This window comes from Anabrus simplex, chromosome 6 (genome assembly GCF_040414725.1).
Source record: "Anabrus simplex isolate iqAnaSimp1 chromosome 6, ASM4041472v1, whole genome shotgun sequence".
NCBI classification, from domain to species: Eukaryota; Metazoa; Arthropoda; class Insecta; order Orthoptera; family Tettigoniidae; genus Anabrus; species Anabrus simplex.
The window spans coordinates 221058967-221081718 of NC_090270.1; the positions used below are offsets into that span (position 1 = coordinate 221058967).

The following is a 22752-nucleotide window of genomic DNA, read 5'->3' on the forward strand; positions in this document are numbered from 1 at the left end:
ATCAAATTTATGTTAAAGTGACGAAAAAATAAATAGTATGTAAGGGAATATTTCCTTTCACAAGTAATGGCAGGCCAAAGGGTTAAATCATTCAATGTGTGGAATTCCTTTCACTGGCTAAAGAGCACTGCAAAGACCAGTCAATCAAACAGCAAATACACTTTCAAGCACCACGTTCATTCTCTTTGTGTGTTGACCCTTGATCTTAGTCGGTTATTCTTGACATTGGTGTTGAGTAGTAGTTCCGTTTAAATGTACAGTAGCGATTTATTTTATTGTCTGTTAGTCATGGGTCGAAGAGAAGTGACGATCAAACAGCATGCCGAAAGTCACAAATCGGGACATATTTATGTAAGGATACAGATGGTCTATATTGATGTGCCGACTCTGCAACCAAAACCTTGAAGAAGAAAAAATGTTTTGCAGGCTTTCCTTTGCCTTGGCAGCACTTCTGTGCATTTGGGCCTCTACGAACAGTGTCGATGTAGAGTTTTTTTTTAGCAAGTACAACATAATTGTAACTGATAGGCGGTCTCAAATGAAGGAGGACACCTTTTAAATAATTGGCATATTGTACTTAAATCATCATTGAAATTCCTCTTCCTTGTAGGTGTGTTGTACTGTGATAAATAAATACATTCAGAATAGTATTTTTCACTTTGAAATTGTGTTTGTAAATTTGAAAATAAGCATATTCCTGTGTGTTCGTTAATACTTCTTGCAGTTTTATGTTGATGTTTGTCTTATTTTCCATAGTGAATTCAAAACTGCATGACGAGCAATGTGTGATTAAACAGCATGATTTTACTCCCAACTGTTGTGCGTGCAATTTAGCAAAAATTGCCTATTTTTAACCAATTTGCTACAAAATGCTAAATTTGAGAAGTTTAGATGCTACAAAACGCTAAATTTGAAAATCAGAACGCTAAATCACTGATTTTTAAATGCTATAAACCACGAACTCTAATTATACTGTATGTATTAAGCTTGTGGAAATTTGATTAGTAATTTGGGAGGTTTAAACCTTTCAAAATTAGACATTCTATGTGGACAAGAATACGTAGGTACCATTAATGGTATACAGTCTACAATGTTTCCTGCAGTCATGTACTAAGTTTAAGATTATTTCAGTTAAACCCCTGAGTTTTACAAATAGATTTTGTTGGCAATGATGGAAAGGAGTTGGAAATTCAGTCCAATATCTTAACTGTTAAGGCTTAGTTTTAGAACTTCAACACCTTCTGCATGATCACAATCCTTATATACATTTGAATTACTGTTCATCAAATGGTTTGGAGGGTTGAATAATTTTGTTATAAGTCTTGAGCCCTCAGTCCAAACCCCTTAAGAGTGTATTGTTTTAAGAGCTCTTCTTATCTAAAATCTAAAACATAGAGGAGCGACCATGATGTGAAATTGTAACCTTATATGTCAAACGGTTTCAGGGAAATTAATATTTCTGTCATCAGACTCCACCCTTAGCCAAAAACCATCTAAGGGTGTATGAAGACCACGTCTTATTTAAAATCTTAAGACATTTAGGAGTAAGCAAGACCAAACAAACCAAACCAAACCCCATGGCGCAACAGCCTCGTAGGACCTTGATCTACCAAGCGACCCCTGCTTAGCCCGAAGACCTGCAGGTTATGAGGTGTCACGTGGTGGGCACAGCAAATCCTCCCAGCCATTATTCTTGAGTTTCTAGACTGGAAGCACTATTTCACTGTAGGACAGCTTCTCAAAATTGTAATCACGTAGGCCGAGTGGAGCTTCAACCAGCCCTCAGATACAGGTAAAAATCCGTGACCTGGCCGGGAATCGAACCCAGGGCCTCCAGGTAAGAGGCACGCTACCCTACATCACGGGACTATCATTGAGGAGTAACCACCATATGAAATTTCAATCTTGTATGTCAAGTGGTTTCAGAAAAACAAATATATTTATCAGTCTTCACCTCCTCCCCCGTGTCAAAACCCCTTAGGGCTGTATTGTTTTAAGACCACTACTTATTTAGAATCTAAGACATTGAGAAAGTAACCATCATATAAAATTTCGACCTCGTATGTCAAGCGGTTCCAGAGAAATGAATATTTTTATCATCAGCCCCTCCCTCGACCCCCACCACCTAGTCAAGACTCCTTCGGGATGTGTTATTTTAAGACCATGTCTTGCTTAACCCGGGAACGCCGGAGTTTTCAAGTTTCGATTTTTTAATTTTTATTTATTATTCCCAGTATTCACATACTAGAGAACATTTGAAAGTCATTTTTCTAAATCTAGGATGATTGGTTTCTCAATGAGGGCCTGGTACCGTACGGTACCGCACGGCGCTTGACATACCTTTTGGGTGAAACATAGAAATTGTTACCTCATTAGAATACCATGACATTTAGTACTTAATATTGTTATAGAATATCGCTTACAAATTACTTAGCAATAAACAAAGGAACAAACGGTATTTATAGGTTTATTTGTGACATCCCTTTGGGAATTTCAAAAAGTAACATTAGCTCAGACGTGACATATCCTTAGGAAATTGGAATGATACTACTATAGACTTCAGTTTTAGTTACCTATTCCCTTTTTTCACTAGTTTGGAGTGGCAAAAATTAGTTTACACAGACTCCCACACTACACTTGATGTATTCTGTGCGGCCACGGTATTCGCATCCTGCGGCTGCGCGGCACCGGCGTTAGTTTGTTGGAGCGATATAGTGATGTAGGGCACTCGATCTCAAAGTCTCAGATACTCGGAAAAGAAAAGAAGTGTGAACAACAGCGTTTATTTCTCTTCAAAATACCACCCAGATATGTATACAGTATTAAATATTTTGCACCTTCCTAATTCTGATGGTGGCATTTGCACATAGCCACTTAGAAGTAAAATGATGACGAATATTTTCATTCCTTCGGGGTTACCTTAGGATCTTCTTCATTTTTAAAAAGCGCATACTTGATGGCTCCAGAGCACAAGGAATTCACAATTCCATCGTCAAAATAAAACTCAAAAATATTTCGGGCAACATCATATTTCAAAAAGTGGAAAATTTCGCACTAGGGAAGTGGATTGTAGTGGGAACTATAGTACATGAACCTTTTCTTGAGCCCTGGGTTCCATAGTGCTCAATGGAAACTATAGGTTATCCGCCGTCCAGATAGCTGGTGGACGAGGTAATGATTTCTCTCTCTTCGCGGCCCATGTATCATTACCGGACTTGGATTCTCTACTCCTGTGCGGAATTTGCTGTTTCAGCATTACTTCAGCTGGTACTCGGAGATCACCTCCCGTAAGGTTATCTGCGAGACCCCCTTTATTTTCTTCAGCCGAATCTTCATCAGATAATACATAACATTCCGGTGGTTCAATGTATATGGCTTCAGCATCAGTATCTTCTTCTTCAATAACATGTAGCAGCTCCTCAAGCGTCAAGCCACTCGAATGAAGTTCACGTATGATTGGACGTGATACATTGCGATTTCCACGTGTGTTATGACGTGAATTTTTTAATAAAACTACAATTATACAATTGAATGACACATATACATCATTATTTGCAACTGCAGTGTGAATTGTTTCTTTATAATCATCCTTAGAAGCAAGGAGGAGAAAAGAAACGGAGAGGTACGGTAAGCGCCGTACAGTACCGTACGGTACCAACAGAATATTTAGTATCATAATAGCTAACACAGAAATGCTGCCCAATTGCTTGTTATTTCTAATCATGGACTGATATTTCTAGATAATAAACCACGCGATACAAAATTGTATTGTCAAAATTTATAAAAAAATAAAGCAACTTACCGCAGACGGGCAGTAATTTTTATTCCTCTCAACACGATCTCAAATTCCAAGTAGTAGTTGCCGCAAACAAACACTCAAACAAAACCCTCTGTTGATTTCAGGCATTGTAGGCAGTCTCACCTTAACATTCTAAAGCGAAGTTGCCAGATTTGCGTCGCGAGTAATGATCAGTACGAGAAAATCTGAAGTAAGGCACACTGGTACTATACGGTACCGCACGGCGCTGCTGGGTTAAAATTTATTACATATAGGAGCAACCATCACATGAAATTTCAACCTACTGGGTGAGTTGGCTATGCAGTTAGGGGCGCACAGCTGTGAGCTTGCATCTGGGTGATAGTGGGTTCAAACCCCACTGTCGGCAGCCCTGAAGATGGTTTTCTGTGGTTTCCCATTTTCAAATCAGGCATATGCTGGAGCTGTACCTTAATTAAGGCCCACAGCCGCTTCCTTCCCATTTCTAAGCCTTTTCTATCCCATCATTGCCATAAGACCTATCTTTATCAGTGCGACGTAAAACAAATACTGTAGCAAAAAAAAAATTTCAACCTTGTTCGGCGGAAAAAAAAGCAGGGTTCTGATGTGTGAGGAAATATGGTAGTTATGAAATTAATATACTTGCAAATGTTTACAGTATGCCTTTACTGGCAGGGCCTAGTGTTTACAGTGCACTATGTCTTCTGGTATAGGCTAGAGCAATTTTATTGCTTTCATTGACCTGTCATAGTCTTATCCTTGGCTCTGACAATATGAAAGTGACTGAGGTATGAGCGATGCTAGTAATGCCATTCCTTATGCAGCCAGTCCCTGCTATGAATGGTGTGAAAATGTTGCTCATAGGGTCGGTTGATGCATGCATTTCAGTGAGCTTGGCAGACTGATATGTAATAGCAACTTCTGGCTCGGTGAGGAAAGCAACGGGAAACTACCTCACTCCTCATTTCCCTTGTACGACTCTTCAGTGATGCCTAGGCCATCTATGACAGCTGATGGCGGAGCTGTTGAGGATCCAACCAGCCTTCGGGCTGACGACTGAACATACATACACAATGTTTACAGTAACCAGAAAGTTACTTACTTTGGAATGAGGTGAACGTAAACAGAGTAAAATGTGCTTTTACCTCCAGTGTCGGCAGTGCACAACCTTCCCGCAAACTAATTCTCTCTGGTACACGTATTTACCACATTTTTACCCGATGAGTGTCGCAGATGCGTTCTTGCGAGAATTGCTATAATTAGTGAAGAAAGCAACTTCAGAGCACTAAGTCTCCTGTCAAGACTGTAATCACGCATTTTTCAGGCAAGATTTGAGCCCGTAAAAGATAGTGGTACGTATATGTATCAGTAACCAGTGAAGGGTTAGAATGTGGAATCAATGACAAATCTGTATGAGATCAACTTTTTTTTTTTTTAAACAAGTTGTTTTGCATCACACTGACATAGATAGGTCTTAGGATGACGACATGATAGGAAAGGGCTAGGAGTGGGAAGGAAGCGGCGAGGCCTTAACTCATTGGAGACGCCGCTCTTAGAAACTACGGGCGCGCTATTTCATTGCTGCTGACGGAGCTCGGAGAATCTAAGAGCACGTTTTCACTGTAGCTAAAAAATAGTAGCTGCTGTTTCAGCGAGCTGTGACTTTGGTAGGATACTGTTGAATGCTTCTATAATCATAAAATGTACTAGTTATGAGCATAAGTCGAGAGCTCTTCTTTCAAGGCACTGATAATACAGCCACGTTCCTACATAATCTGAGGCTACGTCATCGTTGGCTCTCAGCTGTGAAATTAGTGGGAAAGTATGTGCGGTACAAGCAGACAGGAAGAGTGTGTGTTCGAGAGGCAGGTTTGTTTGTGTAATTATTATGAATATTTAACTTGTCTAATTCAGTTGTACAAAATTTCGACAACAAATCCATTATAGATTTTCTTATGAAAGACTTGGGTTCTGAAAATGAGGATGAGGATAACAATTACACACTAAGTAAACATAATGATTCTGGCGCTTCAGGCAAATAAATGTAGATAATGAGCTAATTTCAAATTGGTGTGAAGTGTAACGTAGTTTTATACCGCTTCCTGAAGTGGGTTCTGTAATACCGTTTTATACCGCCCAAAAATGTGGGTGTTCCCTGTGTGTACAGATGACAACCTGCAGCAACTGAATGCAATCCGTTGTCAAACAACGAACAGTGGGAAAGCAAATTACTGGTTGTAAACAAAGATACGTTGCCAATTAACCAATTAATGTGAATCTGTATTACTGTGTATTAGTGGGTGTGTCCACAATATTAGACAAATTTTGAAATGTTAACCCAACTGGCAACCATAGCTGCGTCAGATTTTTGTTTGTTTGTAAGACATCATTTACATCAATTTATATTTAAAAATTGCTGCACTATTACGATCTTTAAAACTCATTTTTGTGTAAAAGAAAGTGTAATCTATCTAAATATTCCAAAAGTTATTACTATCATTGCTTCCCCTAGCATTGAAAAAATTTCAAAAACAAAAATCCTGCAATTTCTGGAGGGTAGCACATTTAAATATGTACGTCTCCAACGTGTTAATTAAGGTACAGCATTTGCGTGGTGTGAAAATGGGAAAACACACGAAACCATCTTCAGGGCTGCCGTCAGTGGGGCTCGAACATACACCTCCCAAATGTAAGCTCACAGCTGCGCGCCCCTAACCGCACAGCCAACTCGCTCAGTGAGGACAGCCTGGAGGTTTGGATTATTGAAATGCAAAATGACAAAGATAAACTCAGAATGGTTCCCAACTCTCTTTGAATGGAATGTTATGCTTACTAAAACTGGGCTGATAATTGCCTGAGAATGACAAGATCCTCTTCTTCTTCCACCACTTTTCTCACTCACATTGGTGGAGTAACGGATGCACGTTTGGATTGGGCTTGTTTTACAGCCGGATATCCTTCCTGACGGTATTCATTATTGCACATTTCTCTGGTGGTTTTTTAGTGTAGTGTTGTGAGTATATGAAGAGGTGTGTCATGAGGGAAACACAAACACTCAGTTCTCAGGTCGGAGGAATTATTGAAACCTGACTCAGCTGGGAACCAAACCCAGGACCTTGTGAACCAAGGGCTACAATGATGACCACTCAGCCAAGGAGTCAGACTAACCTTGACAAGATCATTCTTTATTATTTGAGACAAAATTTCTCTGAAGCTTCAGTGTTTATTCTGTAATTTTCTCTTATGAAAATTTGCCTTCTTACTTATATGGTAAGCCATACACATAAGAGACCTTGGATTCATTCGAGCTACATGGGAAGCCTTTTTACAACACTAACATATGTTTCTCCTTCATTCAAGAAATAATCCCTATATCAGTGTCCTCTGCTCGCTTCAGAAAGAACTTCAAGCTTCATGTATACATCTTAGTCTTCCTCGGCCTGAAGTTTTGTCAAGGACATGTTAGGGAGCTTTGTAACTATCTAAGAACTCGCAAATTTGAAACTTGGAAGACATTACCTGGACGAGGTAAGGGTGTTGAAGTCTTTGCAGATGTATCCGACTCCAACAAGTAGATTTCTAACAAAGCTGGATTATCCACATCTGAATGGATCACTTGCCTTTAAATGAACTCAATTGTGACAGCTGTCCGGACCATTCTAGGCAGATCCTTACGACGGTACCCAATGCAGACACTGCACCAAGAACGAATCACTTGAACATGTCTTAGGATTCTGTGATAAAGGAACATTACTATGTAATTCACACTATCATATGGCGAGGTCTAAGATCGCTAATGCTCTGCGACAGAAAGGGTGGCAAGTGCCCAAAGAAATCCCATGCGTTTCCTTACATGGATCTACTAGAAGATTTGATATTATTGCATATTCTAACACCTCTAGGCATGGCATAATTATTGACTCTTCTGTCGGATTTGAGGTTGGTCTTCAACAAGCTGAGGAGGTTGGATAAGGGAAAAAAAATTATATATATGAACCTACTGTTAATTATTTCATAGGCAGATACAGTAGAACCTCGATAATTCGAAATAGGTTAATTCAAAATCGCACCTAATTCGAAGCAGCTCTCGTTCCTAGCAACATGAGGTGCAGTTTTTGCATGTTATTTAAATCGTTTAATTCGAATTACGGATAATTCATAATTCGAAGAACAATGTCAGTCCCGTTACCGAAATTCAGACTTTTAATTCAAAACTGCCTTTACATTTTGAAAAAAATAGTATTTTACAGAGTAATTTAAATTCAAAATTTCTTCGCGTCATGAAAGAACGCGTCTTCCGGAACGTGCAGGGGTAATTTTGCGCACTTTCACCCACTTCGGCGTGTCTACAGAGTGCTTCATATCTACTAAGTTTGAGCGGAATCTTAGTTATTTTGTGTTCAGCGTTTTAAGGAACGCTACATCACGTAGCAGGCAGTGTGTGGAGAGGTAGAATCCGCGAACACTGGCGATGCTGACAGTTGGCGAAAAAGCGTGACTTATAGCCTATGATCAATTTGTACGTACCAAACAATAATGTCAATGCCGATGAAACTGCATTGTTTTTTTGTTTTATTTTTTTAAATGCTAAATGGAACAGTTTTAAAGGAGAGAATTGCCAGCCGGAGCCGGGAAATGTACTGTGTTGCTATGGAGTGCACACGGAAGTGAGAGACTTCCTTCCCGTGTCATAGGAAAGTTCGAAAAGCCACGATGTTTTAAGGGCGTCGGGCACTTTCCATGCAAGTACAAGGCATCTAAAAATGCAAACAGTACAGTAATCCAAAAGATAAAGCATTTGCACAGGGGAGCCAGCATAATTTTTCCTCGTCTTTGAATTGTGTTTTTCTTCCTTTCCTTGCGTGAGGTTATATATGCCATTGTTTTATCCAAGTGCATTATTTGAATAATATAAATGCACCTTGTTGGATACATTTCTGAAATAGTGTTTTCCGTGGCTTTTGAAAATTTTAAACTGAGAATCAAGGTGATTGCATGCATTAATGGGTCTCAGAAGTGCCATGGCGGGAAATCGTACAAGTATAGTCACTGTACTGTTGTAATGTCACTTTACAATGGCGAAAAATGAAAGTATCCTCCAAATCAATACATCATATATTCCGTCATTAGACGGAGTAAACAAGATCAGACATGTTTCGGCTCGTTTGAGCCATCTTCAGCGAAAAAATTTAGGGGGGTTGGAATAATTTACATAATATGAGTTGAAAAAATGCTAAAAAACATAATGAAAGCGCAAATGAAAAAACAAACAAAAGAGAGCCTATACGGAAACAAAATTAGCACAAATATACAATATTTACATCAATAGTGGGAGGCAGTTTTGTAAATAAATAAATAAATAAATAACATTTAAAAAATCATACTTGTAATCCATAATTTTGTTTACTCAGTCAGCCATTTCCCTTCAATCATGGACTTTATTGTTGGTCTCTCTCTCTTCATACCCTCATGTGCCATGCTTCTTGTAAGGTTTATTATGTAGCCAGTTAGAATAGCAGGAGTGTAAGGTTGTGTGTTTTCTGCCCAGACATTTGAATTAGAGTCCATTGGCCTTGATGATGGGTGATTTGCAGTCTTAATTTATTTTTTGTGCACACCCTCTGTGATCAGAGAGTTAGGTACTCTTTACCTCAGAGGCAGAGATCTGTATCCAGTGTGATTAGAAACATTTCGTGTGGCTATTACTAGCCTGGTGCAGCCTTTGTAAGGCAGAGCCTCTGAGAGAGTGGGCGGCATCTGCCGTGTTATTGTGATGGAATGTAGTGGTGTATGTGAGTTGCAGGGATGTTGGGGACAGTACAAACACCCAATCCCCAAGCCAGGGGAGTTAACCTTTTAAGGTTAAAATCTCCGATCCAGCTAGGAATCAAACCGGGACCCCCTGAACTGGAGCCAACTACACTGTCCATTTAGCCAAGAAGCCGGACTGTTTAATGTGATGACTGCATGTTATGTGTTGTTTAGTGTATGATGATGATCATTCTGAGATAGGGAGAGGGTGAAACCCAGTGTGGGTACATAGCCTTCTCCATTGAATAACACCATGGGTACTGTTCAAGGCTTTACATCCTCATCGGACAGATAAATCTCCATTAGTCTTATATCCCCGCTCCATATGGGCAGTTGATAAACTTAACCATAATAGGTATTTACTGTATTTGATCCTGTATTGACTTGTCTGAATCTATTAAAGAAACTATTTAAAATAGTTTATGAATATTTTCATATTTCATTAGTTTCTTTATTCATTGATATGGTGAATTAGGATACAATAGAAAAACAAAAGATATTGTTATATTGTTTTATTCCTTGAAATGACATCAGTAATGAAGAGAATGGATATTTTTCGTGAAACATGTATGATAAATAATTTTCAGTCATTAAAAGTGTATTGACAAAGTGGACCCAACATAAACTATTTTAAATAGTTTCTTTAATAGATCCATATGGGCAGTGCGGAGAGATTTGATATAGAACCCAGCTTTTAGCATGCAGTTTAGTGATTAGGAATTGCATAGCACGACCTCTCTTACTCTGCAAGCCAATATTTTGATACTGTTTAAGGCTATTGTCACTGCTATTTTATTGATGTGGGACATGATTGCTCAGTGGCATGGTCACTGGCTCTTACCAAGGTAGCCACAATTCAAATCTTGGCCAATTTAAAGTGGGATTTTTGAAATGAAAAGTCACATCCCTATGATACAAATTCCACACAAAACTGGTCACACATTGTTCTCCGTTTTTACAGGCCACCCGGGTAACATAACCTAGATATGTGCTAGTTGCATAATATAAATACATTGAGTTATTGGGTGTTACAAATTAAAATGTAAATACTATAAAACTGTTTATTTAGATGATAAATCGTTATTGTCAGCATAATTGCATCAATTACATCAGAGTTTGAATGCTTAGCTTGTCCGCCACGTAGTGTCGTGCGCCAGCTGTGTTTGGATTAGCGTGGAATCGCATTCGAGGACTCGATTTTGCATGACGTTTCGAACTCATATGGCATTCCACAGCAACAGAGTGGTAAGTTCCTGTGTTACATGATTATGAACAAGCAAGGGCCAAGAATGACATATCTCTGCAGAGCTTATTCAGAGACTAAACAAATCAGGCAGATGTTGCAGTAAAACAATGATTGTAGGAATGATGTTAATGAAGTTCTTTACATGATGAGACAAATTTTTAACTAGCACTATGCACTTCCTCCTTGTGGAAGGAAGTATTAATGGCAAGGTTGGATCATTGTATTAGGTTTGAGAAATGTAATTTGTTTTTTAAATTGCACTGGTTTGAAAATGGAACATACGAAATACAGTCTGATTTCTTTCTTTCTTTCAGAATTCATTTGACTTTGGAGCCAGTCTTCTTGATGAAATGGATGCAATGTTCCGTTCTCTTGGGGGAACACCTCCTCCACCTCCTTCTCCAGGTCTTCCACCTCCTCCAGCATCACCTCTTGAGGAGACCATCAACGTACGCAATGAACTGCGTGAAATGGCTGCCAAGGTGACCGGCACGGGAAAGAAGAAGCAGGCCACAGTAAGTTTATTATTCAGTTTTCTTTTGTACATTTTCATTTCATTGTCTTAACTTTGTGGAATCTAGTGTAAATCTTATTTAATTTTTGTACCATGTTGAACTTGGTTAGTAAACTTATTATTGTATAGAATGAACACATTGTCCCATTGTCACCATTCTCCGGTCCCAAGTCCGGAATGAGAAAGGAGGAGGGTTTGCTGGTCTGGCACCCAGCTATAAAACTGCCAACGTTGAGTGTTGGGTGGCGGGAAATAACCTGACTCCCTAAGGGGGCCAACGGCTTCGGGCGAATGAGCCCCTTTAGGTGGGGTGATGGTCCCCACAGTGGAGTAAATGTCACTGGAATCCATTATGCAGCGTCTTTTCTCCAGGTTAGGGATTGCTGCACAAGGCGTCTGCACTCCAGAGAAGCGGCCTCATTATCACGTGACTGGATCACATCCAGAGTTGTAATTCGGGACCTAGTCCCACACAGGCGACACCTTGACAGTCAACCATGGAAGGTCTTTTAAGGAATACTCCACTGGCTGAACCATGAGTTCAGAGAAGGGAGCATTCGGATACAGTGGGCTGCCACTTAAAAGATACCGTGAAGTTGGAGGCACGGAAATACCTCAGTACCACAGACACGAACAAGAAAAAATCAAGAATCAAGCCAAAGCAGATAACATACTTCTCTACACACAAAATAAACTCACTCATGCAAACCGGTAAATTAAAAGTGATCACTGACATAATGAACCAACACAAAATTCTTATCATGGGATTACAGGAAATTATAAACACTGACCAAGATGCCTTGGAATCTCAAGGGTACAAAGACAAAGACACCTCCGTACAGGCCTTGAAGGCCCTTGGAGGAGTGGAAGGTGAAGGCTTCCACCATTGTTAACCACAGCACGTGATGGGGTAGAGTGGTTAGTTCTACGCCCAGCTGCCTTTACCCCCAGGAATTAACCTGGTACTCATTTTTGGTGTAGGCTGAGTGAACCTCAGGGCCATATGCACCTCCGGGAGTGGAATCTCAAGGGTACAGACTTTATAAAGGTATACCCGGGAAGAGAGTGATGAAGATTGTCCTACAATTTGGAACAGGATTTCTGGTCAGCCTTAAAATAATAAACTCAGTTCAAGAATACAAATCACAGTTTCCACGACTCTCAACACTCACCTTAAAGGCATCTAATAAAATCTATACTATAATAAACGTCCATGCTCCCACTAATGATAAAAACAACTCCTCAAAAGACCATGAGGAAACAGAAGAATTTTGGGACCTATTGGACCAGTCTACAGATAACATCCCCAAACACCATGTAAAATTATTAATAGGCGACTTCAATGCTCAACTAGGCAGAGAAAGAAAATACTGTGACATCATTGGAAAATGGCCAGCACACAAGAAAAAATATAAGAATGGAGAGAGACTAGTTGACCTGTGTAGAAACCATAACTTAATCTCAAAATCTACATGTTTTAAGAGAAAACCTCAAAAACTGAAAACATGGAAACACCCTGACTACACTAAAGGAGAACGGCAACTGGATCACATCTGCATGGACAATTACCACCACAAAGAGATCTATAACGTCAAAATCCTCCGAGGAATAGACACAGGTCCAGATCACTATGTAGTTAAAATTGAAACACAATCCACTTGTCCTCAAGAACTATACATTTATCACTGACCTTTATTTAATCAATCTTATAATACTGATTAAATGAACACCACTGCACACGGCTGTCAGTATATTTAAAAGCTTACTGTTTGGGAGACCATTACTGGCCAGCCAGCTGAGTCACTCGTGTGTGCTATTCGACAGCACGTTGAATACTGTTCCGTGTTTGTCTGAAGTTGCTACATCTACAGTAAGTACACACACAACCATTCGAACTTCAAAACAAACTTGGCAGACGCAACATTTCTTACACTTTGTTTCTACTTACAGATACAAAATACGTGCTACAACACAGAGTGAAGAAAGAAGCTTTCACGCTAACCAAAAAACACAAGATATGTTGAAATCAAGTAATACATATTGACATTTGACATAATCAAATAACTAAGGGAAGCACGTCGCTAAAACAACAACAACCTATCTACATTTATATACCGTATTCTATCAAATTTTATGGTCAATTCAGTCTTAACATAAACTGTAAGCTTTGTGTATATATCGACGAAGTCCCGCACTAAACACTGGACAACTACCTGATTTCAACATAAGTGTTCATATTACCTCAAGAGACTCATACTATTATTCCACCAGTAGACGAACAGGGCTGATCATATATCATAGCATAGTCACATATACAACACGCCGCAAGAATTAACCTGTACTTCAAAATGTTTTATTCATCTAGTCATAAGTGTTAATGTGGAACAGTGGACACTTCACAATCCAAGAATATTGTACATTCAACATATATCACTTGCGCACGTAATATTATTGCAAAGTTTTAACTCTCATACCGATTAACATAGACGAAGATAAGACGGAAAACATTTGCAAATTGATAACGTTTTTATCCATATTATGTGACACCTTTATAATTTAAGAAAAATGTATTTTTAACATACATCATTCATGTACATACAGTAATGTTAAGTTTTAATTATTATATCAGTTAATGTAGACGATTATTTAAACTAGAACATTTGTAATGACAATGTTTTTACCCATATCATGTGACATTCTTATTGTGATGTTTTAATTGTATGTTATGATTGTCAGCTGAAGATGACCGTCACAAGGTCGAAACCGGTCCTGTAGAATAATAATATATAAATATATGTATTGATTAAGTGGAAGTTTCAGTACTTCATATTCATTGAAGAAACCACTGGCAAAGGTTCCAACTTACGGGAATGATAAGCGGCATTATCCAGCACCTTTGGGAGTAATAATAATAATAACTTAAATGTTTCCACTTTTTCAATACAATATATTCACAAAATTACAAAATTATACGGTACTAGTTTCGACCCATCTAGGGGTCATCATCAGCCGTATTGGAGCAAAGATCATTTGTGGCGAAATCCTAAGACAATATTATTTTTTTTTGTCTTAGGATTTCGCCACAAATGATCTTTGCTCCAATACGGCTGATGATGACCCCTAGATGGGTCGAAACTAGTACCGTATAATTTTGTAATTTTGTGAATATATTGTATTGAAAAAGTGGAAACATTTAAGTTATTATTATTATTACTTATATATTGTTCAATACGGACCAAAAACATGAAATTCATAACCATCAACCTTTGGGAGTGTTCGGCAACGGTTGTTCCGAAAAACAACTTCTCATAAATTTCACCAGTAATTTCCTCGCGGGCGTCCGCCGTGTTTTTATGGCATAAAAATGTTAGTTCAGCATTGGGAACAAAACCATGTTCATTACCCGCGTGTATTAAGGCGAATCATGGTCCTCGGCGGTGGTCTAAGTCCCGAACTCACCCCTTCAATGGCGGCCTGCCGTGCACTTTTCACTGCCGTATCCTTCCATTCTTTTGTCACTGCCTGCCCAATATTTACCCATGATTCATCTGTGTAAATTATAGCTTTATTTTGTGCCCTCAAACATTTTATCTCCCTGAGATATCTGTGCCTCCAGTTAATAATATTTCATCGGTTTCAATGAAAGCTGCTTTAATACCCCGTCTTAAATAACGGAAGCATATATCATGTAAGAAGCGATACAACGTGGTTTTGGAAAATCCTGGCAAAGAATCTTCTCCATTTACCGGACTCAAAATCACGTTCAATGTTGGTGGTATGTTGGCAAATAAAAGAGAGTGAACCACCTGACAAACTCCACTTTGCACAATTTCATCATATTTAATTTTCCTTGCTATTTTCTGCTGTCCTTCTCTTTTTTGCTTTTTTGCGGGAGTTCGCAAAGGACCATGTGAGTGTTCCTTCCTTATAGCATAGATTGTTCTTTCGGAACAACCTGTAGCTTTAGTTGTTTCACTGACTGCGCTAGTCACATTCATAGTCTTTAAAAAATAATCCAGGACACTCATTATAATATTGCATTCTTTTCCCCTGAGTTTACCTACAGAACGTTTCTTTTTAATTTGACAATCCATTGCACATCCTTCTGCACTTTTTCTTCGAACTAAGAACCCTCCGCACGAGCACGAACTCACAACTACACAGACTACACAAACGCAACAAACACAATCCACTTGTCCTCAAGAACTATACATTTATCACTGACCTTTATTTAATCAATCTTATAATACTGATTAAATGAACACCACTGCACACGGCTGTCAGTATATTTAAAAGCTCACTGTTTGGCAGATCATCACTGGCCAGCCAGCTGAGTCACTCGTGAAACGTAAACAAACGAGACGTTCTCCCTGTCATAAATTAAGAGATAACGAGTTAAGGACTTGAAGTATGATTTAAAAATAACTTCCATATCCGAAGACCGTTTGTTTCACTTCAACCTCGCCAGCAGGACATATCAGATCAGTTGGATTCAGGAGGTCAGTTAGATTGCATAGCCATAGATCTTTCCAAAGCCTTTGATAGAGTGGAACATGGAATATTATTAAAGAAATTGGAGGGAATAGGATTGGACATAAGGGTTACACGTTGGATAAAAGCATTTCTAAATTCAAGGGTTCAGAAAGTCAAAGTAGGAAATAATGTATCTCAGGAAGAGAAAGTTTGGAAGGGAATTGCACAGGGTAGTATAATCGGTCCATTACTTTTCTTAATATACGCAAATGATTTAGGGAACAATATAACATCAAAAATAAGATTGTATGCAGATGACATAATTGTTTATAGAGAAATAAACAACATTGAGGATTGTTCAGAATTACAAAGGGACCTTGAAAGTATCCAACAATGGGTTGAAGAAAATAATATGAAGGTTAATGGAGGCAAATCAACTGTTACAACTTTTACAAACAGGAGCTTTAAAACTGAATTTGAATATACTTTGGATGAGGTAGTTATCCCAAAAGATGGCAAGTGCAAATACTTAGGTGTGAGATTTGAAAGTAATTTGCACTGGAAGGGTCATATTGATGACATTGTTGGGAAAGCATACAGATCATTACATGTCATAATGAGGCTACTTAAAGGATGCAACAAAGAATTAAAAGAAAAAAGTTACTTGAGTATGGTTCGTCCATTATTGGAATATGCAAACAGTGTTTGGGATCCTCACCAAGAATACCTAATAAAAGAAATAGATAGTGTGCAGAGGAAAGCAGCAAGATTTGTAACGGGGGATTTCAGGAGAAAGAGTAGTGTATCAGAAATGTTAAAGGAACTTGGGTGGGAAACTTTAAGTAAGAGAAGGGAGAAAACTAGACTTACAGGATTATATAGAGCCTATACAGGAGAAGAAGCACGGGGAGATATCCGTGAGAGGCTTCAGTTGGAAAATAATTATATCGGCAGGACTGACCACAAATATAAAATTAGAAGGAATTTTAGCAGAAGCGATTGGGGTAAATTTTCATTCATTGGGAAGGGTGTGAAGGAATGGAACAGTTTACCAGGGGTAGTGTTTGATCCTTTTCCAAAATCTGTACAGATATTCAAGAAGAGAATAAACAGCAACAGAGAAAATAAATGAAGTGTTAGAGGGCATTCGACCGGTGCAGGTTATTGTAAATTTAAAAAAATGTGTGTGAATAAATTAATTCCATCCCCTGGTCTAAGGAGTTTGGACAGCCAAAGTAGGGGACTGCCTGTAGGGGTGAAGTACAGTGGGGACTTCGAGGGCCCTGGGACCGCTACGGTAGCTGTGAAGGCCCTTCAGGAACTCTGAAAAGTGGTGGCAAAAGGGGCTCTGGTTAAGACGCAGCAGGTCGTTATGCTACTTAGGATCCAGAACGGGTAAAAAAAAAATAGTAAATAAATAAATGCAATGTAAATATTAATGTTATACCAGTTTTATAGTATCATTTGAAGCAATTCCACATACTGTATATCAGTTGACTATATTTGTAAGTAGTACAGGAGATATTATAATTAGAATTTTGTAAACAATATAAATTTATTAAGGATGAGCTGTGTGTTTAATAGAAAACATTGTTAGCGTAAATTGTATAATATTGTATTATAGGAAAAATTTTCTTCTCTTGTTAATTTAATATTTAGTGCTTGACAATAATGTATTTTAGTGTACCATTTGCCACCGAGGTAGACACCTCATTTGCAAATAAAGAGATTTTGATTTGATTTTGATTTGATTTGATCCTTCTGCACTTTTTCTTCGAACTAAGATCTCCACGCCCGAGCACGAACTCCCGAACCACACAAACTAAATACACTTGCCCTCAAGAATTGTACATATGTCACTGATATGTATTTAATCACTATTATACATACTACTGACAAAATGAGCACTGCACTGCTCTGCATACGACTGTCTGGAAATGTTAAAAGCGCATGGTTGGGAGATCACTACCGATACTTCAGCCAGACAGACAGCCGAGTCATGCGCGAAACAAAATTCACGGAGACATTCTTTCTATCACAAATTAAGAACTAAGCAAGATAAGAACTTCAGGATTGTTTTATAACTTCCATAAATGAAGTCCATTTGTCTCGCTTTGACCCCCCCCCCCCACCATGCAAATTCAGTATGAAAGACGCTGGCCAGTGACTGACTTTTTTGTGCCTGCACATAAAAATCCCCGAACATGACTGAAAATAAATGCATATACTGCATTTTGTCACCATTTAAATTTAAAAATAAACTTATCTACATCAAGCTGAAATGTTTCTTTACAAGCAGTGAAAAAATTAGGAAAATAATGAATATAAAATATGAGTTATGACATAAGTTGTATGCAATGAAGATTTTGCATTTGGCGTAACTTTCCATTATATTACCATTTTCACACGAAATTATTTTTTACATTTTTTTGTTAACGGCATGAAATGCGCCTTGAAATTCTGTACATAACATGATATTCATCCACTTTAACCGATAACATTCTGATTTACGGATATTTGGCAAACCCGCTGCATTAGAGTAGGACAGCGCTACCCGCAAAGCACGGGAGAAGGAAAGAGTTGGAATTATCCCATTACTGCTGTACTGCATTTTAAGGTTGAAACGCTCTATATAAAGGAATCACACTCGTACGTGGCAAAAGTACTGGAGAAGATATTGGAGAGGAGAATGAGAAGAAAGGTAGAAGAAGAGTTGCAAGAGGAACAGTATGGGTTTAGAAGTAGAATATCTACAATGGACCCAGTATTCAGCATGAGGCAATCAATGGAAAAGAATTGGGAGTATGGAAAGGATCTGGTCATGACATTCAGAGATCTAATAAAGTCATACAATAGTGTTCCCAGGGAGAAGGTTTGGGAAATCGTGGTCAAAATAGAGACTAGGTACACATACTGAAGAAACGGTGCAAGCATTGTACAACTGTGTCACCAGCATACAGACTCTGGATGGAAAGATGGAATGATTCAGAAATGAAACTGGAGTAAGAGACATGGGAGTGTATTGTCACCTCTTTTGTTTCTAATGATTATGGATTAAATTCAAAAGGAGGCAAAGGAAACATATGGGAATAGGGAGATTAAGTTATTAATATTTCCATATGATATTGTGGTCTGGGGAATGAACAGCAAAAAAGTACAAGAACAACTTGATGCACTGAACGAGAAAATTGAGAAGTATGGTTTGAAAGATCAGCACAGAGAAAAGCAAGATCTTGGTGATATCAAGAGGGAAAGACAACAGAAAGGCATTGTGAAAATTGATGGACAAAGCCTTGAAATTGTTGACAGTTTCATACACCTAGGGAATTAATGCAGAATACAAGACTGGACATGGAATGAACAATGAAAACATGCATCAAAGTCATGCAGTATGTCTGTGTTTCATAGTTAAGAACTCTCCGCCTCCGTAGCGTACTGCAGCTCCGATGTTGTCGCACAGATACGGTAGTTTAATCTGTCCAACCCACGCTTTGCAAGCACGCATCAGTCATGCAATATTTCTGTCCTCTGACACTCCCGGCACTAAAAGCCATACGCCATTTCTCCTTCTCCAATTGTATGCATGTTCTTTTGCCCTCTGTCAGCGTTTCAGTTACATATATTGCAGCATTCCTGATGGTTATCACAGTTTGGCGTTCCTTAAGAGGTTCTTCTTTCCATATGTAGTCATGGCTGCATGTCGTAGTTTCAGCACCAGTTGAGCTCTGTCTGTGGTACTTTTGTTGCTTTGTACTTTACCCGTGATGTTCTCACCTAGGTACTGGAAGCTGTCGATTCTCTCTACCACTTGGCCTTTTACATTCCAATCGGTACCTTCATCTTGTTGTAGGCTATTTTTAGACCAATCTTTGCTCCAGTCTCAGCTAGATTTGCTAGTGCCAACTTCGCGTCTTCTTCCTTCTCATGTAACAACACCATATCATCTGCGAAGGCAAGGCAATCTACTATGACAGTGTTTTGATCTTATATCAAATCTCTACACCTTCAATTCCCATGGTTCTATTCAACTGTCTCCACTGCTTCACCACTTCATCCAAAACTAGGTTAAATAATATTGGCGACAGACCATCCCCTTGTCGGACTCCTGTCTTAATTTCGAAGCTGTCTGACAACATACTCCGGTATTTTACTCTAGCGGTTGTAGCCTTCATTGTTTCCCCCACCAATGCATGTGTTGTAGAATCCAATCCTCTGTCGCGTAGGGTGTTCACTAGTGTGTTCCTGTCTGTCGAGTCATAGGCTTTTGTGAAGTCTACAAATGTCACTATTGTGTCCTTTCCTTTCCTGTGTCTGTGTTTTATGAGTCTCTTGAGTCCAAAGATCTGTTCTCTGCAGATTCTCCCTTTCCGGAAACCACTCTGGTATTCTCCTATGGTTGATTCAAGCTGTGCTTCCACTCTATTCAGCAATAATCTTGAGAGTATCTTGTACCCAATGTTTAGCAGTGAGATACCTCTGTAGTTATCCAGTATTCTTTTGTCTCCTTTCTTATGTACTGGTATAATTATGGCTTCTTTCCAGTCGCTAGGTATCTTCTTATTTATCCAGATGTCTATTATTATTCTGTACATGCTTTCTTCCATAGCAGGACCACTCCATTTGATCTCCTCGGCGCATATACCATTATTACCTGCCACTTTGTTGTTCTTGAGATCCTTGATTGCCTTCACAACTTCTGTTCTGGTGGGTACTCGTCCTTGGTTGATGTCTCTGCTGTATTGTAGAGTCAGACTCCCTGTGGGTGCTTCTGTGTTCAGTAGATCTTTGAAATATCTTGCCATTTCCTCGCATACATCTTTTTCACCTATTTTCAACTTGCCATCTTGTCCTTTCACAAAAGGTTCTTTCACCTCATAACCCTTTATCCTACTCTTCATCTCCTTAAAGAAGGATCATGATTTGTTTTTCTTAAACGCATGATCAGCTTCTTCCAGCCTCTCATTCCACTTTTTCCTTCTGACATTCCTGGTCATCTTGGCAGCCATCCTTCTCGCTGTCTCAAATGTTGACAGGTCCTCTTCCTTCTTGGTAGTCTGCCACCTTATCCACATCTTCCTCCTGTACTCTACCACCTCTTCACATTCTTCTGTCCACCACTCATGCTTCCTTCTCTTGTTATTAGTGGCCAATTGTTTGGATTCTTCTCTAACCTTGTCCTTTAAGTTTTCCCATTTACTCTCCACTGTCAGGTTCTTCATGTATTGATCTCTGTTTTTTTTTTTTTTTCAGCAGTTCTCTGTCGATCTGGTGTGAGTTTGTGTTCGTGTTTCTCCTAGTTCTGTTTGGTATCCATCTACATTTGATTTCAGTGAGATAGTGGTCAGACTCCATTCTGCTGTTTTTTCATGATCTCCGCATGATTTTTGTCTCGGATTGCTACGTGGTCTATCTGCCTTTCACCAATTCTATTGCTCGGACTTGTCTTTTTACTCGCCTTGGCTTCATAGTATGTAGTCATGATTCTCATCTTGCATCTTTTGTACAAGTTCGCAAGCCTTTCTCCATTCTTATTTGTTCTCTTGTGCACAGTGTTTTGATGTGTTTCCTATTAATATGTATTTATTAGGTGTGATATAAAACTATTCAATTTAAGCAATGTGTATGGTACATTTTGGTGTAAATTGCTTTAAGTCAAATGTCTGTGCTCATTGCATGTTTCATCAAGGTGATTTTGTTGTTGCTGTAGGTGAAACCTATTTCTGCTGCTGATGAGCGTACCTTGGACTGTGCTATTGCTATGGCAAATGAAATAGCAGCTCGTTCTATGAATGAATTGGATAGTGGTACACCACCTGAATCCCCTCACACCCCTAACAAACGCAAGTTCTCGTTTCGCTTCCCAAGCACCACCAGCAACAGACATAACAGTCCTAAAGCTGAGCGAAGGACCTTTTCAGAGGAAGCTGCCTCCATTCCAGATATCCAGGTAAGTTGCTACAATTGACATAGATATTTAAATATAAGTCTTCCCGTATTTAAAACAGAACATGTTTAAAGGAGCAGTTTGGATGAAAAAATAAGAACTACCCTTAAACGACAGAGGAATTAATTTTATGGCACACATATTTTTTGTTCTTTTGTCCATTGTTTCTATGATGAGTGCCCCGTGTTTGAAGTAGGAGGATAGTTCTGCATGACATCATTAGTGATAACTTCTGCCTGCGCCTGTAACTAGCCAGCACTCTGCAGCGCCACGAAGTAACAGAAGTAAAAACACACTTTTCTCACATGCACAGGTTGTATATCATTTTATTATGTTAAAGTGAAGGGGTTAAGTGGTGTATTTTAATATCCAAACAAACTGCCTCATCAGTGCTGTGTTTATAATTCAATACTTGAGAAAGGTACAATGCTGTCTTTTCACTGGTTTCCTGATTGTGAAAGGGAGATAGGGTTTTAAGCCTGCACTAGTTGAGGCCATAGGATTATTATTATTATTATTATTATTATTATTATTATTATTATTATTATTATTATTATTATTATTATTATTATTATTATTATATTAATAATAATATTAATATTAATAATATAATAATATAATATTATTATAATTAATTATAATTAATATAATAATAATAATAATAATAATAATAATAATAATAATAATAATAATAATAATAATAATAATAATAGAAGTAACTAAACTCTCGTTACGCGTTTTCCTTAAAGCCAGTGTAATTGCTGTTCCTTTCAGGTGATGTTTGTCATATTTTGCTGAGTGCATGGCCGTCGTTTTCTTCCACTTGCACTGGGCTCAAGTTAATATGGTTTATATCTAGAAGCCATGATAAATGATAAAAAAACTGTGTCAGTAGTAAACTTTTCTCCACCCCCTGTAGATGGGGGGGCGCAGATGAAATAAACCCACGGTATCCCCTGCCTGTTGTAAGAGGCGACTCAAAAGGG

The 22752-nt window shown here is 38.6% G+C and overlaps 1 protein-coding gene across 1 annotated transcript in view; it reads left to right on the forward strand.

The window, feature by feature from the left end:
* Ack-like (activated Cdc42 kinase-like) overlaps positions 1-22752 on the forward strand; it is a 182412-nt gene that overhangs the window by 123154 nt on the left and 36506 nt on the right. The window contains exons 16-17 of the mRNA XM_068228267.1: positions 11150-11350; positions 21530-21769. Of these exons, the coding sequence (XP_068084368.1) occupies positions 11150-11350; positions 21530-21769 (441 nt within the window). The remainder of the gene's footprint in view (positions 1-11149; positions 11351-21529; positions 21770-22752) is intronic.